At 43.0% G+C, this 19,966-nt stretch overlaps 1 protein-coding gene across 3 annotated transcripts in view; it reads left to right on the forward strand.

The window, feature by feature from the left end:
- The window catches only part of LOC119651991, a 77,695-nt gene extending 59,112 nt beyond the window's left edge, over positions 1–18,583 (forward strand). For all 3 annotated transcript variants that reach the window (XM_038055909.1, XM_038055908.1, XM_038055910.1), the window contains exons 3-7: positions 6,741–6,837; positions 12,861–12,998; positions 13,062–13,578; positions 17,435–17,857; positions 18,364–18,583. In XM_038055909.1, the coding sequence (XP_037911837.1) occupies positions 6,741–6,837; positions 12,861–12,998; positions 13,062–13,578; positions 17,435–17,857; positions 18,364–18,470 (1,282 nt within the window). In that variant the 3' untranslated portion in view covers positions 18,471–18,583. The remainder of the gene's footprint in view (positions 1–6,740; positions 6,838–12,860; positions 12,999–13,061; positions 13,579–17,434; positions 17,858–18,363) is intronic.
- Positions 18,584–19,966: the final 1,383 nt, after the last annotated feature.

Consider the following 19,966-nt stretch of genomic DNA (forward strand, 5'->3'; position numbering starts at 1 on the left):
CAGTTCTTTTTGCTCCTCCGAATGGCTTCCTTTAGGCGGCCACGCAATTGCCTGTGTGCCTCCTCTCGACCGTCGCCACCGGGTTTTCCCCTGAGCCTCTGGCAAAGCCTCCTTGCCCGGAAACATGCGGCTCGCAAACTTGCGATTTCGTTGTTCCACCAGTAGTTAGGTTGGGAGCAATCGCCTTCTGGGCATAGTAGCCTCGCATGCTTCCGTCACCCACCGGCAGCGGACGTTTTCGTGGCGTTTCATCCTGGCGGATGTCAGCTTCCCCATACTAGGCGCAGACTTCCTGTGTCACTATGGATTGCTGGTGGACTTGCAAAACAAGTCTCTTATAGATTCCACGACCAACCTTAATACGTCGGGACATATGGTATCTCACCCAGGCAATAATCTTTCCGTTCTTTTAGAAGACATTACCGACTCTCGTGTTCGGGCACTTCTCCAAAAGTTCAGCCAGATTACTACCAACTGTAGTCTCTCCAAACCAGTGAAGCACAATGTGCAGCACCACATTATCACTACTGGTTCCCCGATCTTCTCGAAGGTGCGTCCTCTACCATCTCAGAAACTGGCAATTGCACGGAAAGAGTTTGAACAACTCGTTCAACAGGGTATCTGCAGGCCCTCAAACAGCTGTTGGTCTTCCCCACTGCATATGGTCCCTAAGCCAAACGGCGAATGGCGCCCATGTGGGGATTACAGAAGGCTAAATGCACAGACTGTTCCTGACCGATATCCAATTCCACTCATCCACGACTTTGCGCATCACCTCGCGAATTGCCGCATCTTTTCGACCTTGGACTTAACCAAGGCTTATCACCAAATTCCAGTAGCTCCTGAAGACATTCCAAAGACGGCAATATGCACACCCTTTGGACTCTTCGAGTTCACCCGGATGACTCTCGGATTGTGCAACGCGGCGCAAACCTTTCAAAGGTTCATTCACTCAGTCCTGCGAAACCTCGAATTCTGTTTCGTATATTTGGATGATGTTTTGGTCGCTTCTTCCACTGAGTCTGAGCACTTAGCCCATCTCGAGTGCATTTTTCAACGTCTCCTTGAGGCCGGTTTAGTCCTAAACGTTGAGAAATGCAAATTCCTTCAACAACAGGTGAGATTCCTCGGCCATTTCATTTCCCCTGAAGGAATACAGCCCGACCCAGACAAGGTGCAAGCAATCACAAGCTTCCCGCGTCCAATGACAGTGAGGGAGTTGAGGAGGTTCTTGGGCATGCTAAACTTCTACCGTCGTTTCCTGCCCAAGGCCGCCCATCTCCAGTCCATTTTGAACGCGTACTTGTCTGGCCCCAAAACTAAGGACACACGAGAGATCGTGTGGTCTGAAGAGGCTATCTGCGCGTTTGACAAATCTCGTCAACAACTGGCTGACGCTACACTCTTGGCATTCCCTCTGCAAGATGCACCCCTAGCCGTTTTTGTTGATGCCTCTGACATCGCAGTAGGTGCTGCCCTTCACCAAAAGGTGGACCAAGTTTGGCAGCCGTTGAGCTTCTTCTCGAAGCAGTTGAATCCCGCTCAACGGAACTACAGCACCTACGATCGCGAACTGCTCGCCGCATACCTGTCCATCAAATACTTCCGTTTCTCCCTAGAAGGCAGGCCGTTCACAGTGTTCACGGACCATAAGCCTCTCACGTTCGCTTTGAAACAGAAGCCCGACAAAGCGTCCCCTCGTCAGCTTCGACACCTGAGCTTCATAAGCCAGTTTACGTCGGACATCCAGCACGTGTCCGGGAAGGACAACATTGTTGCTGACGCTTTGTCTCGTGTCTCCGAAGTTAACATCCCCGCCTCACTCGATTTCTCGGCTATTGCCAAGGCGCAAGTGGATGACGCAGCACTTCAGAGCCTCAAGTCCAACCCCAAATACAAATTTCGGGAGTTGCCCATCTTCGGCTCAAACCTCTCGCTCTGCTGCGAAGACTCGGAAAAGGGACCTCGGCCATACATTCCGGCCACATTTCGCAAGGAAGTGTTCCACGCAGTTCACGACTTGGCGCACCCCGGCATCAGGACAACAAACCGGTTAGTCACCGGAAAATACTTCTGGCCCTCCATGAACAAGGATATTAATTCCTGGGACAGAGAGTGCATCGCATGCCAAAAATGTAAGGTCTCCAGGCATGTTAGGAAAGAAGTGGGCTCATTCCCCCGCACTACCAAGCGTTTCCACACCATACACCTCGACATTATAGGGCCTTTGCGAGACTCGCATGGTTATAAGTATTGCCTCACAATCATCGACAGGTTCACGCGGTGGCCTGAGGCAATACCTCTGAAAGACATCACGGCGCAATCATGTGCTGAAGCCCTCTGTCGAGAGTGGATACCTCGCTTTGGCGTCCCTGCAGTGGTCATCACTGACCAGGGAATGCAATTTGAGTCCACCCTTTTCTCCGAGTTAGGCAAACTCCTTGGTTTTAAACGCCAGCGGACTACGGCATACCACCCACAATCCAATGGGATGTTGGAACGTTGGCACCGGACGCTGAAAGCCGCCATTATGGCACGCGACGACCCGTCCTGGACGCAAGTCTTGCCTCTCGTCCTACTCGGCCTTCGTACAACCCGCCGAGAGGAATTTGCTGCCAGCCCCGCGGAGCTGGTTTACGGGGAGAACCCAAGACTCCCAAGCGATCCGGTCTTCGACAAGAGATCGGGTCTCACGGAGTCGGGGTTGGTGCGTCTGCTGAGGGACAATCTCCGGCGCATCAAGGCGACACCACCCACTCGACACTCGTCCATACCTGCTTGTTCGCCCAAGGAACTGGACACATGCACGCATGTGCTGATCAGGACGGATGCCGTCCGGAAGCCGCTGCAGCCTCCATATGAGGGCCCGTACCGCGTTCTCGAGCGGGGAGAACATTTCTTCCAGCTCGAGATCGGTGGTCACAAAAAGGCGGTCTCTTTGTCCAGGCTGAAACCCGCGTGCGCCCCGAAGCAACGTCGTGTCCGCTTTGTGGATTAACGGCGAACGAAGTTCGGGGATCAGTCGCTGAAACCCCCTAGGTTTCATCTGGGGGCGGAGTGATGTGGCGCGGCAGGATTCGCAGCATTCGAAATTTATTTCGAATGTTGCGAGCGAATAGATGGCGCGGATCTATCCACTTTGCGTGGCACACCAAGGGAGTGGAAGATCGCAGTAATTATGTTTTTCAGACCTGTCACTGAATTTAATTATTAAGTTGAAAATTGCTAAAGAATATGGAAGTCCTTTTTGAAAATAGAATTTGAGTTGAGTTTACTGTATAGAATTCGCGTTGAGTTTGCTGTATAAAATTCGCATTGAGTTCGCTTAAATATTTCAATAAAAATAATAAGTAATCATAATTACTTAATTGGATTACTTAAATACATTTTCGCATGGTGGCACACATTTCGCGTTAAAACGTATCATCGCTGTGCTGCGGGCCTTTAGCCCATCCTTAGGTTGGTCGCCCCTCGGTCCGGTTGGGCGGGAAGAGGGTCCGTGGGCTTTTTTAACTATATATACACGGAGGTGGAAAATCTTAGAAAGACACAGCTGCCCCAGCTCCGCCGCCCGAACGCCGAAGCTCCAGCGGTGCATGTGGGATTCGCACACACTAAAAACCACCCCCGGTCTTTCCAGCCCCAGCCCCGCGGGACCACCATTGAGGCATTACTTAGGCACTCGTCCTTCTCCTATTTCCGGCTTCTCCTTCTTTGCCCCTTCACCAATTCCTCCTGCATTTGGATGATTTCGGAGCCAACTGTAAGCGACTTCTCGTCGGACTCCAGCATCTCCGCGACCAAGCTCTCCTCTCCTGCCCACCACCTGGTTTAAGCTCCCTCTCTCCATCGCAAATCGTGGGCAGTGAAACATCACATGCTCTGGATCCTCCGGTATGCCATCGCATCTGGGACAGTTCGGAGAATCATCCAACCGAAAGCGGTGCAAATACTGCCTGTAGCAACCACCGTGTCCCATGAGAAACTCGGTAATGTGGTAGTTGGTCTCTCCATGTTTTCGCTCAAGCCACACCCTAAGATTGGGAATGAGCTTGTGCCTCCACCGACCTTTCGTAGACTCGTCCCATCAGAGATCATGCGACTCTCACCTTGCCGCGTTTCTACGCTGTGCATGCCCCTCCATACGTCTTGCATGGTACAAAACATTCATTTCTTTAGCGAGAATGTCAACAGGGATCTTGCCTGCCACCACCAATACTGCCTGATCTGATGTGGTTCTAAAAGCACTGTAAATCTGGTTTATCGGCTGATGGCTTTGATCAGCCGATAAACCGAATTCACCTGCTTCCGTCTCTGAGCGTTTGCAAGCGGCTCTGCCCACACAGATGATGAGTGGAGCAGGATGGAGCGCACCACTCCGGGTAGCACCAACCTCTGGCAATGTTTCGGCCCACCAATATTTGGCAACAATTTTGCAAGTGCCGTGGTGGCACTGGCTGCCTTTTAGCATGCATACTCGAGGTGTTCCCTGAAACTCAATTTGCTGTCAATTATCACCCCGAGATATTTAAACCTGGCTTTGTTACGACCGTATGTCCACCAACCTCCACTTTCACAGTGTTATTTTTCCTACGGTTCGTTGTTAAGACCGCTTCCGTTTTCGCGTCCGCCAAGGTCAGCCCGGCCTTTTCTAGCCAAGACTTTACTGCTCTCCGTTGCGTAAACCTCGACATCTTCTGGGTGTTTTGCTGCAACAACCACAGTTAGGTCATCAGCAAAGCCGATAATCGTAGTCCCCTCTGGGACGGGAAGAGTTTTTTTCCGCTAAATATCCGGGGACACCTATGTCAGCCAACGCCTCTTTAATTCTGTTCCAGTTGGCTGAGTTGAATGCATTTTTGACATCCAACGCCACCACGGCACAGCAGTCGCCAGAAATCAGTGCACCTTTTGCCAGGTTTACCACCATGTTAATTGGGTCCCCCGTAGAGTGGGCGCGTCGGAAACCAAACTGGCTTTCGGGCCTAGTCTTCACTGCCAGTTTCAAAGCTCGGTTGGGGATGCCATCCAAACCTGGGGCCTTGTTGTCACCGAACCTACCACATATTTACTGCAGCTCCTCCACAGTTACTGGAGGTATTGTGCCTTCATTTAGCTGGACAACCGTTTGCCTTCAACACGAAAATAGGTGGTGAAGGAACAAAGTGGTAACAATCTGTTTCAGGAGGCGCGGACAGGTCACCTGGGGTGATTTCCGCAACGTGTTCATTAGCACTCTGTAAGCCTCGCCCCAAGGGTTTATGTCGGCATGGTCGCACAGCTGTTTGAAACAGTTCTTTTTGCTCCTCCGAATGGCTTCCTTTAGGCGGCCACGCAATTGCCTGTGTGCCTCCTCTCGACCGTCGCCACCGGGTTTTCCCCTGAGCCTCTGGCAAAGCCTCCTTGCCCGGAAACATGCGGCTCGCAAACTTGCGATTTCGTTGTTCCACCAGTAGTTAGGTTGGGAGCAATCGCCTTCTGGGCATAGTAGCCTCGCATGCTTCCGTCACCCACCGGCAGCGATATGTCAGGATTTGAGCACCGCGGAAAACGTGTCCCCCTCGAAAGCGTTCACTGTCCAGCCGAGCATACCACCCGGCACTCTGCGAGAAATCTTTGTCGAGCTCGATCCGCCCTTGATTTCTATCCAGATTGCCTGGTGGTCGCTGTGAGTATAGTCCTCACTGACATGCCAAGCGACTCTACTGGCTAAGGTGGCACTCACGTATGTCAGGTCCACTCTAGACCTCAGGCTCCTTCCCCGGAAATTGTACGAGGACCCAACATTCGCCAGTACCACGTCGAGCTCAGCGAATACTTCGAGGAGAACACGTCCCTTCACATTAGTTGTCCGGCTGCCCCATTCAAGAGCCCACGCATTCCAATCGTCCTCTTACATCCAAAACAAGAGCGGCAGCATCTGCTCATACTCGTAGAGTGTAGCGGTGGGTGGAGCATAGCAGCTATAGATGTGGACGCCCTTCACCTTCGCTCTGATGAAGTCCTCCTCCGGGTGTTCCATTATTTCCTCGAATGCTTGTCCTCCAGAAGTCCATATCGCTGCTTGGCCCGTTTGGTCTTTGTCCCAAACGCTACCACCGTGGTTTCGATATGGTTCACTTATTATGGCCACATCGGTATTTGAAATTTGAAATTTTGACTTTAACTTTGTTATTAATATATATTAATTTGGATTGCCTTCGAACTTTTCAGAATTACATCTTGTATTATATTTTAAGCAACACTGCTGTCAAATTTGGTACTTCTAGAATGAACTCTGGGAAGGTCGTTGGGTGAATTTCTAAAATATAGTAATATGCTATTATTAACTTTATTTGAGCAGATATCATAATGTGATTTTTGTCACATTTTTCGGTTGAGTAGGTTTTGCGAACGGGACCTGCTTCACTTTTTGGGGCACACATTCCTTGCTCGCTTATATTTCACCCAATATAAAAAGTAAGATTATTTTCGAAATGTACTAATTGAGCCCCTTGTATTCTGTGAAAAAAATGTGTATCCTCGCTTTCTGTGAAGCGGTACATAAACCACATATTCTCATCAAATTCCGTTACGGCATTTCCGAAATAAATTCACACGGACAGACAGACATTGAATCAATTTTGACAAGGTTTTCTTTCACACAAAACCTTCATAATAATATGGTAGGCCGTTAAACTCAAAGTTAAGTGCTTTTTGGGATATGCATTTTATTTACTGACACATTTTTGCCTTTGCAGATATTTTATTCTCACTCGGGATTACCTCCATTGCTTTAAACGAGCCTCTGGAGCAGCGTTGGATAGGATTTCCGACATGGGTCAATTTATGTTCAAGGTAACTTTTAGTTGCTAGAATATGTGAAAAAAAAATTTATTTGTATATATGTAGATGTACAGGTGAACTATGCCTACTATTCTGAAAAATTGATTTCTAAACCTTTTTAAGGTTTTTTTTATTTTAAAATCGATCCAATGTCTGTCTGTCACACTGGAAGATGCACAATTTTCCCCCAGAATATGGCCGTGTTGGTTACTAAATGAAAGGGCTCTTTTTGTACTTTTCCGGCTCTATTTTCGATGTGAGTGAAACATAGGGGGAGTAGAGCTCAAAACGTGTGCCTCAAAAAGTGAAACAGGTCTCGTTCTCAGAACCTATCCGACCAGAAAATCTGAAAAAAAACTCACAATGATGCATATATATGAAATTTAGGCCCCAAAATAAACACAATTCGGATATTTGCTCTTCTTCTTTTTCTTCAGCATTTATCCCGTTCACAAGCGGAGTCGGCTCGTCGTGATCGGCTCCGCCATTTGGCGCTATCAAATGCATGATCTGGATGCAATCTCGAGGCTTTTAAATCCCCATCCAGCGTATAAAGCCACCGTTGTTTCGGCCTGCCTTTTGGTCGTTCATCATCGACTTCGATGTTCAGATCTTGGCAAGTGAATTCTCGTTAGCGCGAATTGCGTGACCATACCATCGAAGACGCCTCTCTCGCAATTTTTCCACGATCGGTGCACCTCCATATCGATCGCGGATATCCTCATTTCGGATGTGATCAAAACGTGCCACGCCACTAGTCCAACGCAACATCTTCGTCTCCATTACCCCAATAATATCATATTACCATATTTTAGAAATTTACCCGGAAACCCCCTTAAGGTCATCCGAGAGTACAAAGTTATGCATGGTCAAAGTTTACTATTTCACGTCAATTTATTGCATTGTAAGACGTATAAAACGTAATAATCAAATAAAGTGAACTTTTAACTAAAATAGTCCATTTCTTTGCAAACCACAATTTTTAGGTACACCGGAACATAGACTAGGTTTTTACAATCAATACTCGATAGATGAAATTATTATAATTTATTAATTTTAATGAATGTAAGAGCGTATACTAGCTCCGCGGGGTTGGCAGCAAATTCCTCTCGGCGGGTTGTACGTAGGCCGAGTAGGACGAGAGGCAAGACTTGGGACCAGGACGGATCGTCGCGTGCCATAATGGCGGCTTTCAGCGTCCGGTGCCAACGTTCTAGCAACCCATTGGATTGCGGGTGGTATGCAGTAGTCCGCTGGCGTTTAAAACCAAGGAGTTTGCCTAACTCGGAGAAAAGGGTGGAGTCAAATTGCATTCCCTGGTCAGTGATGACCCCTGCAGATGCAAAGATGCCCTGTGGCAACTTGTAACCTAGCTGCCGAATACTATATCGTCATGGCGATATATGTTAACAGTTAACAGCATGTTAACAGTAACGAAACGATGTGGCATATTTTTTCATTCGCTATACATAAAAGACCTCCCACTGTTTTTCACCTGGCCGTTCATTTGGAAAATGGCCAGAGAGTGTACTTTGCAGCAAACAATATATCATAATACAACAAGCTGGCAGGCCGCCACCGATAACATTGATTAGCTTCTTTGAAATATGTCAAAATGATATTGCCCGAACACTGCTCCAGGTTACTCACAGGTATTTTCCCTCGATGTCCTTGGACGTCTTTACACGCGTTTACTGTTAGTTAATGTCCGTGGCCCAACATCACGTTTGGGAAATGCTAAACTATTTTTCTATAATTTTGTTTGCATGTGTTCAACACCTATTGATTTGTGGACCAAACAGCGAACGCAAATTTGCAAATAAACGAAGCAATTTACACTGAAGCACTAATTTTAATAGAGGACATGCGCTTAATGCTTACCATCAAAGGGACAGCGATTAATTCGTTGCAATTATCGCACGTTAAAGGGTCGAAGATAACTGGCGCGTGACTCCAATGAGCTGATCATTAAATATTATGAAAGCATTAAGAAAATAGCTAAAAAAAAGCCAACGTTCACTGTTCAACACGCAATAAAAAACTTTAAAGAAAGTGCCTCCGTTTCTCGCAAAACAGGTGATGGTGAAACTATGAAATCTAGCCGGAGTAAAAAAAACCACTGATTTTGCGAAACATAAGAAGACAACTGCAGTATCTTTTTGCAAAAAATTTTGGCATAAAGGTATGTATGTTTGTGTATGATGAGGGAGAAGCTACAGCTTCTGAGCATTCAGGCCGTGTTGGCCTATTGTACTCGCCTCCCCCGTGCATAAAGGTATAGTAACAGATCTTCCTAAAATCGTTCGCAATTTTATTCACAGGGAGAAATATTGAAAAAAAAAACGAGTTGAATATGCTCAAGAGGTCGTTAATAAGACAGAAACTATAATAACTTGCAAGCTTTCGAGGAATTGTGCAATGGCCAATGTATTGTATCCAAGCAAATTAGTCGTTTGGGATGAATGCACGATGGCACACAAGAAGTGTTTGGAGGCATTAGATCGCACGGGGCAAGATTTACGAAACAACCAAAACTAGTTTGGTGGTGCGATTATTCAGTGGTTCCATAGTCAACGCCAGCAGGCGAACTTAATAATTAAATATGTCAAGGCAATTAAGTTGAATATAAACATAGGAGTCGAATTGCAAAAAAAACATGCAGTAATGTAATTCCCCGGATGCATGGGAGTTCACAGTTCCCACCTTTCTACCGAATTTGGTGTCAATAGATGTAACCATTTCTTACTGAGACAGACGGACACTAAAGTGATCTCTTCGTTTCCAAATAAATTGGGTGTTACAGAGAGGCAGATATTGAATCGATCTTAATATGGTTTTGTTTCACAAAAAACCTTAAAAAAGGCTAATTTCAACATGAAACAATAACAACCAGATCCATTTTTAAGGTTTTCTGTAAAAGTGATCATTTCTTTAACAGACCCATTCTCCGTACTAATGGGATAAATCCATTCTACGTACTAATGGGATAAATGCACACTCCAATGTCTTTATCAAAGAAATGCGCAAAACCTTTCATAACTGAAGCGTCCAGCTTCCGGTTTCCCGATTTGTTTAATTTGAATTCCATTCTCTATCTTCAAAATAACATAAAAAAGACAAATCAATATGATATTTCTAGGACCAATTTCAATATTGCGCTCTGAGTATGGAAGGTACCCCTAAGAAAATGTTGAATTGCATTATGGACAGAGTTCCCTACTTCGATTTTTTTCCGGATGCCAAGGAATAGGCACAATGTAGCGCCCATCCTTTTCCCGATAAAGTTGACTGAAATCATTTCTTACATCTTTTCTCATCCAGCTTAGTTTCATCTAACAAGCCCGGACCGTACCCACCGAAGTCGGGTATTTGGGACGAGAAGCCCCTGCTTCCCTACAACTCGTTCCAGGAAATATTGCGGCAAGAAACTCGATCCTATTAACATTGGAACGTGTGACACATGTCCCTTAGCTGCGTCGCCTAGATCCCTGCCTGCAAAAAATTGACTGATTCTTTACGACAAACGAGGAATTCTGCACCACCCTCTTAACGCAGCGTCAGGCAAACAATTGAAAATGCTTTTCCCGTAGAAACTCGTCTCATCTTCGAGATTTCCACATTAGTGCTCTTCCTGTTTAGCTGTAACTGGCGCTAGTTTTCCGCTATGTAAGAGCTCTGGCTTCCTTTGATCTACCATGAAAGGACGACCACAACTCGAACGTCCTTTGCTCTGACCTTAATCACAGTTGTTGGGAGCACTGTGCTAGAATAAGCCAAATAGAAGGAATTTTCGGCGTGATGGGAGGGGCATCCTTCCACTAAATATTTCTCCCGCAGATTCTTTTCGGGATACTGTACAGTTTCGTGTTGTTCGTGATAGATTTCGCATTTGAGGTGTTTCATATTGAGACAACAGTCTCCCTCCGGTATTGATAGGAGGCACAAAGAATGGGCAAGCGGTAATAGCTTAACATATCAATCTTGCTTCGACTCTCAATCAACTTCGGATATCGGAGAACACGGTGCTTTTCCATGCATATGAAGCAGGACAACTACTTCCTTCTGTCATTTGCTTTTCAACTAAGATAATTTCCCGATATGACTTCTTTTTTTACTGAGGTTACGTTCCATCCATAAGTGGTTGGTCCACTTGTTTGAGAGATTGCCCAAAGGATTGGGGCGTTGATTTCCTATGACTACTCAATTGTAAGCTGCTCCAAAGTAGAATAGAGTAATGACTTTAACCAAAAAATGTTTGTTCATTTTTGACTAACAATTGAATTTACAATTTGTAACTATCTTTTAAGGTTTTGTGTGAAATTGAGAGAACTCTAAATGTGTCCCCCAAAAAATGGTTTCGTTCCCAGAACCTACCCAAATGAAATATGTGAAAAAATCATAATAATGCATCTATACAGAATCTAGGCCTCATCCTATTCTGATATCTGCTCAAATAAAGTTAATAGTAGTATGTTGCTATATTTTAAAAATTTACTTGAAAACCTTCCTTAAGTTTGTTGTGGCTGCACATATTACTTCATTTCATTTCATTTGAAATCAACAAAGTTATAGTAAATCAAATTAGTACTTTGCGTGATAGAATTACCAATTACTATACCCTTATTACTAATTGGAGACACACATACGAGACCCTAAACCACAAATCATTCCATTATATTACCAAATGCTGAAAGAAGTTTGCTATATGTGCCAATTGGCTTGGTGTGTAAAACCCGCGGTCGGTTCAACTTTTTGAGTTTTCTTTTCACTCAATTGTTCAATGAATTCATAAGAAAACATATATTACTATAAAGTTTGATATGAATTCTACTACTATTAGCAAATTTATAGAGCCAAACTTTTCTTCTTCTTTTGAATTTACTGCATTCTAAAAACATTAAGAAATATCAGCACCACATTGAAATCAATAGTTTGAAATATATTATGTCAGAGTCCTATATGTATATAAGCCGAACGTGTTCTTGTACCTACCATAAAAGCCTGTCAGCTAGATCACGAAAACTTTTCTATTTCGATTATAAAAAGTATGTAAAAATTATTACTTTCCTAGTCAGTCATTAGTGTCAGTAGTGAATATTTATTGCAATTTTTAAATATTCTTTAACTATAAGGAAACGGGTAACTGTTATTTTTGGAGTATGACTTCAGTTAGTGCAAACAAGATGAGATCAACACGTAATAGTATAACATGCTTATTTTGGTAAAACATCGATCCGGTTAGCTCAAATATTATTATAATTTTGTGTAAAATCAAGTCTTATTAAAATCAGTTTACTGTCTGTTCATCACATCCAGTTTCTCGGAAACGGTTATTCTGTGAATCCCCTCGCATGCAGTGAACAACATCGTTCTAGTTTGATTTTAACAAAAGGGAGCTGTATTTTTTTTTTATCCAATATAGTCTCGTGGGGTGAAAGGTATCGATTAGTACTTTCAAAAGTTCATTCATTTTGGATGTTTGATGAGGGAAATGGGAAGGTGGGGACTGGAAAGCGCTAATTTCTTCCTTCTTAAAAAATCTCAAAGCTGCCACTATATGGTGTCCAGGTCTCCATATGCCCTTCATATCGAAATCTGTTTAAATAAACTTATTATTAGTAAATTAGCATACTTTTTGTTACTATATATCTTACAAATTGACTGGAAATTACCCTTAACTTTAACCCAGAAACATCATGTTTTGCAGTAATATAGGCTATAATGATGCTCCCAAGTTTGTTGGGAATCGTACTCTTGGTAAAATACTACTAATAGGTCGAAGTTGTCTCTTTTATGCAAATTTACTACAATCTATATATATAAGCATTGCGAGCTTGGTGTAAATGGGGCAAATGTTTACTCAAATATTCTTGCATAGGAAATACACAGAACCTTTTACACCTAAAACGCCAAACTTCCAGTATTCCGACTAACTACAAACATTTCCTCCGTTTAATATGCTTAGGCTTAGAAATATGTACATGATATATGGTAGACTCCTTTTGAAAATATTTATTTGTTATTTTTGCCTTTAGATCAAATTAATAGATGTTGACAAAGTTGAATGGTTGAATAGGCGATCCTATAGTGTCATTGGACTTCATCTCGGCCGTGAAGGACGTATTCTTCTTAGATATGAACAGGGTTTGGAAGATTGGTTCGAGTTGCTAGAGGTTTGTAAATTACATTTAATTTCATCAAGTATATATTACCTCAGAAAGCGTAATGCATTTCAGGAATGTACACTAATAAGCAAAGAGAGACGGCGTATTTTAAAAATGGTTCAAGGGTCGCGATCGCGGGCTTCACTTGCTGCTCCACCAACGCATGCCTTTTTGCAGGCCAACTATTTTTGTCTCGGAGGCACGTATTCAAGTGCTTTGGATGATTGGTCAATGAATCGTCAACAATGTACTACTTCGATAGATCCTCTTCTGCTTTCGGACTCAGTACCCGATTTGAATTCTTTTAATAACGACATCAATCATTCAAGCCTTAAAAAATATCCACATTCGTCATCAAGTAATTTGTCACGCCGGTGTTCAAATGATAGCTATATAAACACCCGGTATATCTCATCTCGACAAACTCAGATCAATTATTCTGAGACCAATAATGGGGTCAGCGAAGAAATTGAAACGGATGTTCAACTAAGGCACCCGAAAGGAACGTCAAATGGCAATGGAAACGATAATAAAGAAGAATATTGGATGTATTTGAAACCTAGTGGCCCGGCCGACAATAGTCCTTCAGGTAAGTCAATTTGTTGTTTACTTTCCTCAATAATCCAAATACAGGGCGTTAAGGAATGATAGACACCCACTTTTAAAGTTTTGTTTAAAACAAAAAAAAAATTGATACCATATCTATCTGTCAGTCTATCACATCCGATTTACTCGGAAATGGCAGAAGCGATTGTCACGAAATTTGGTGAGAACATGTGGCCTGTGTATCCCTTTTCATACAGTGAGCGACGCTATTTCGTGTTGAGTTTGAATGGGGAGCCCCTTCAACATGCGTAAGGGGGTGATATTTTTCACAGTATATGGTCATATTCGATTAGTACTTTTCGAAACTGATATTATTTCTGATATTGGGTGAAACATAGGGGAGTCAGGGCTTTGTGCCCCAAAAAGTGAAACAGATCGTGTTAGGAAGAACTTATCCCAGCGAAAAATCTGAAAAAAATCACAGTGATGCATCTATATGTTTACACGTAAATTGCAAAATGTGTAAGGAGCGAAAATGTGCAGACTTAAAGTGAGACAGGATTCATCTTCAGAAACTACCCAACCCGAAAATTTGAAAAAAAAAATCAGGGTGATGCGTCTGTATAAAATCTAGACCTCAAAATATGTTCCATTTCAATATCTGCTCAAATAACTTACAGTATTGCACATAAAACTGCCAAGTTTCGTGGAAGTCAGCTATTAGTATCAAAGTTATAGCAGTTTAAACTTATCAATTTCTCCCGAATTTACTGAATGTTAAGGCATGCAAATAAGATGCTAACATTACAACGAGAATATTTGACATTCCAGTGAAGTATCAAAGTTCCATTTATGAAGAATGTACTCCTTCGCACTCCTTTCTTAAGGGATCTTAAACATATTGACTGACGTTTTATATTCACGAAAAAACCATACGCAATATTTACAAGAACAAGAATCATCACCATCATCAACGGCGCAACAACCGATATCCGGTCTAGGCCTGCCTTAATAAGGAACTCCAGACATCCCGGTTTTGCGCCGAGGTCCACCAATTCGATATCCCTGAAAGCTGTCTGGCGTCCTGACCTACACCATCGCGCCATCTCAGACAGGGACTGCCTCGTCTTCTTTTTCTACCATAGATATTGCCCTTTTAGATTTTCGGGCTGGATCATCCTCATCCATACGGATTAAGTGACCCGCCTACCGTAACCTTTTGAGCCGGATTTTATCCACAACCGAACGGTCATGATTTCGTCGTTATGTATGCTACGGAATCGTCCATTTCCATGTAGGGGGCCAAAAATTCTTCGGAGGATTCTTCCCTCAAACGCGACCAAGAGTTCGCAATTTTTCTTGCTAAGAACCTCTCCGAGGAATACACACGGACTGGTTTCGAAACTTGTTAGCACTGATGAAGGGAACAAGTGGTTCCCGAAATATCGGTATTTGCAAGAATAAATACCCACACCAACAAAAAAGAAACAACAAGTTTTTATTACTTCAATTAATTAATCGTTGGAAACACCGCATAATTTCACTCTACTTTGTCTTGCCTTCATTGATGTGGAGCCCAAGATCTCGCGCCGCCTGCTCGATCTGGATGAAGGCAGTTTGTAGGTCTCGGGTGGTTCTTCCCATGATGTCGATATCGTCAGCATGGGCCAGTAGTTGGGTGGACTTAAAGAGGATCGTACCTCTTGCATTTACCTCAGCATCACGGATCACTTCCCCGAGGGCCAGATTAAAGAGGACCTTATCGTAGATCGTTGTTGATGTCGAATGGTCTTGAGAGTAATCTTGCTGCTTTTATCTGGCCTCGTACATTGGTCAGGGTCAGCCAAATTAGTCTAACCAATTTCGTCGGGATACCAAAGTTTTACCCTGGCTATGCTATCATAGGCTGCTTTAAAGTCGATGAAAACTGATGTCCATATTCCAACAACGTTTCCATCGCTTGCCACAGAGAGAAAATCTAATCTGTTGGTAATTTGCCTGGAGTGAAGTCTATTTGTCGGAAATCAGATTTCTTTCTTTGTCTCGGCAAGATGAACATCGAGGTGAGTAAGGCTTCATCCTCCTGACTTGTTGGTATAACTTCCGCGACTGGTGCTCCCTGTACTTTTCGAGTTCACAGACCTGTTGGTTCTCCCAGGCTTCGTTTTTCCGTCTGTGAAGTCGCTTCTCCGCTTGCCGGAGTTCGTGATAAGAATCCGCGCGTACTCGCGTCCTTTGAGAATGTACCATTACTAGGTATGCAGCATTCTTCCGTTCCGTTTCTAGCTCACATTCATCGTCAAACCAGCCGTTCCGACTCTGTTTGCGGCTGGGGCCAAGCATATTTGTGGCCGTATCCATGATAACGTTCTTCAGGTGGTTGTGAAGATCATTAGTTGATGCTTCATCTCCAGGTCCTCTATTGACTGCGGTTATTGCGGTATCCATTTCCCTCTTATAGGTATTGCGGAGGGTTGTGTTGTGGATGGCTTCAGTGTTCACTCTCACCTGATTGTCAGAGGGGATTCTAGGTGGTATTGTTATTCGAGCACGGAGCACCATGCCAACGAGATAGTGATCCGAGTCTATATTGGCCCTCCTATATGTTCTAACATTCATCAAAAGGTGGCGACGTTCGATCAACACGTGGTCAATTTGGTTGAAAGTGGTCCCGTCTGGAGAGGCCCACGTATGTTTGTGGACCGCTTTCCGCGCAAACCAGGTACTTCCAACAACCATTTCGTGTGACCCTGCTAATTGAATAGTCCGCAGTCCGTTATCATTTGTATTTTGATATACGCTATGGGAACCTGAATATAGGCTCCGACCCTACTTGGCTGTTAAAATCCCCAAGTATGATTTTGATACCATATCCGGGACACTACTGCGTCGTACAAGCTATCCTTCTTAGACTGTGCAGGCTCCTCTGTAGGGGCGTGAACGTTAATGAGGCTTATATTTCTAAATTTGCCTGGCAAGCGCAGTGTGCATAGGTTTCATTTTTTGGCTGACTAAGAAACCTAACCGGAGCACATGGCTTACTGGATGGCCGCTATAATATATGGTGTAGCGACTCTTCTCCAGGAAACCGGTCCTTGTCCAATGCATCTACTGTAACGCTGTTATATCAGCCCTATAGTGGAACAGGGTATCGACTAGCTGCTCATCAGCTTCATCTCTGTACAGGGAGCGCACGTTCCATGACAAAATGCGTAAATTTGTATTCCTTCGTCGTTGTATTATCCGTTCAGTTCGAGGCTCCTGTTGTTTTCCGTGTAGGGTTGTCAGCCCTACCCAACCCCCAATCTGGAGGACCAGTTGGCATAATTTGATCCGTTTTTGGGCGTTCTCTGTCTGCAGCTTTTCGTTAAGAAAGAGCTCCCAGCGGTCACCACGTGGAGGTGGCGGTAAGGTTTGGTAGTAGAGCTGTTGATGTTGGTTCAGCAAGCTTTTCTCAGGTTCTATGCTCCATCGTGGGTACCAATCCACATTTCGCCCTGGGACCTATACTACTCTTTGACCACCACAAAAAAAGAATGTCGAATAATAATCACAAAAGACGAAAGCATGAAAATTCCGACCAACACATCCGAGCTATATTAGTAATATCTGCGCAACCCTTATATCACGCCGGATGGTGATTTAAGGGCCGCTCGACTCCATCCAGAACAGGCCTATGACTGAGTAAAGTGACGCAATCGATGATGGCGATTAGGACAAAAGCTTAACAAGAAGAAGAATTTTATTTGCATTTTTATATACTCATTGTAATTATTTTCTGATTTGCCCTCATGCTTGTTTTGCAATTGTTTTTGCTGTTCTGCTTCTATTATACAATACATACTTCACCGGTTACAACAGTACTTTATTTAAAAATCTTATAATTCCTTATTTTGCAGTTGCCTCGGATTTAAACTATTCGACATGTGATAGTGAACTGAATACGTCTTTTGCTCAGCATTCTATCAGTTACCGCGCCACCAAGCTTCCACAACGAGACGCGGAAAATATCGTGGATTCCTCTAAAATTGATTTGCTTATGGCTTTAAATTTCCATAAGAAACATTTACCACAAGCAACGAATATGATAGAGAAATCAAGATATAGCATACAAGCTGGAACTCTCAATGAAAATGACTACCGCACATTGATGACATCAATTAATACCAGTTGCAATGAACCTCACGATCCTAATCGTAATCTCTTCCATAACATCGAGGAGAATGTTCCCGGCAGGAAGAATTCTGTTGTTTATCGCGAACGATATCAATATCCAGCATTAGTATCTGTAATTGGCGAAGCAAGAACAAGAAAATTCAGAGGTAAGATTGATCTCTCTCTGTTTTCGTATCAAATAAGTTTGAATGAGCGGCAGAATCAGCATGGTAGAAAAGCTTTATTTAATTCTAAGCTTGTTTATCTTTGGTATAAGTATATAGTTCCGCCAAATTGCCAGGTTTTCTCGTCGTCGATCCGGTCTTTCCAAATTGTCCTACCCTTGTTTTAATGAGATCACCACTGCTGCTTAATTTATGCCATGGGGTTGATAAAGAATAAAAGAATTTTCCAAGCACTCGGCCAGCGATCGGCAGAACTATCACGCCCCTCCCGTCATTTGCATTCGCCCAAGGAGTAGACGAAATTGAAAATGGCCCGGGACACATTATAGATATTTTTAACATATTTCAACGCTGTAAAGTGGAAATGGTGTTCATAACATGAACATTTTTCAAAATGAAACCCTTTCCCAATACTATAACTAAAGTTGAGCGCATGGTCTTTTTTTTCGGTCTATATTAATAATGTTCAATTTTGCTTTGTCTTTCAGATCGATCATTCTCAGATTGTCAGCAGTACACTAAACATACAATCAACCACAATACATCGCCGGTTTCACGAAGTGTAGCCTTTTTCAGTACACCAAATCCAGTATAAAAACAATAGTAAATGTCTACATTTCTATTGGAGGATAAAACCAGTTATTAAATATTTTTGATGAGAAGTCTTTTCGAATGCGAAAAAGTATGAAATAAATATATTTTCCTGAATTTGTGCCTGTTTTTCCTGATAGGGTATTTTCTTCTAATTGGAAAATTACTTATGGAAAACCGAATTTTATAAAAAATTTACCTACACCGTCAAGTGTTATGGATTTGATCTTTTAGCTTATACGAGTATACAATTCAATTGTTGTTATTAATAGGAGACCAATTGATTCTACAGATAGCTTTTCGTTAAAAAAGAATGACTAGCACAATGGGTTGCGCTGCGAGAGCTTCCTTCGGTCATATCAGCACTACTGTTATCATCTTAGCCATCCATCCATCCAACCAGATTATTATCAGGAACACAGGTTTTAAGATATGCTTTGCGTTCATTGCCATCAAACCGACTCAACGCCCGCTTTTATTTCAAAATATGGAATTTGGATCCGAAGGAATATATTCAAATTAAAGAAAAAAAACGAATCTTCATTCTTGTACTCTGTAATATCTATAGTCTGATAGTATGTTGAAAATCGCCATTGTTTTCTATCTAAATGACAAATTTGAATATTGACAATTTTTAAGGTTGTGTGTAAAACAGAACCTTATTAAAATCGGTATACTATCTGTCGGTCTGTCATCCTGTCTCTCTATCTTTTGCACGCACTTTGCGCAAAAACGGCTGTACCTATTCACACGAAATTGAATGAAAGGGTGGCAATTGCATGCACTATCGTTTTACGTTGAGTTTAAGCGAGCGGGGTGAGGCAGTTTCCCATACATGCGAAGGAGGGGTGTCATTTTTGTTATTTGTCGAATATATTCATGTGGGATATCAAATGAACAGTTCTAACATTTTATGCAAAAGGGCGGAATGTGAGGGCTGCAAAATGATCTTTCTTTCACGGACCCATTCTTAAAAGCTATCCAACCGAAAAATTGAAAACAAGTCGGGAAACCGGGGAAGATTTTGTGTATTGTTTATATAAGCATATTTGAATGGGCATTTGCCCCAATTGCACCTAGCTCGTAATATTTACGTATTTAGTTTATCAAACCATTCACTTTGATATGATATTGTCATTCCAAGCCTTAAAATGGGAGAAATGTGTGAAAGTGGCAAATTTGACCTATTACAACCTATTATAATGCGATTTCCACCAAAGTTGATACTATCGTATTGTCAATTTCTAAAAACCATATACCCCACATTCGGTGAAAGACAAATGTATACCCCACTTTGCATGTATGGGGACTTCCATTAATGTCAAAGTTGCAGCAGCATAGAGGACAGCATTGCGCATAACGCTACCAAGTGTCGCAAAAATCCGGGTGTTAGTATCAAAGTTAAATTAGTTCAAACTTATCAATTTGGCGCGAATTCACTGCATTTTAGGTCATGCAAACAAGATGCTGACGTCATAATTAACGATAATAATCGGCATT

Source organism: Hermetia illucens, chromosome 3 (assembly GCF_905115235.1).
Source record: "Hermetia illucens chromosome 3, iHerIll2.2.curated.20191125, whole genome shotgun sequence".
Lineage (NCBI taxonomy): Eukaryota > Metazoa > Arthropoda > Insecta > Diptera > Stratiomyidae > Hermetia > Hermetia illucens.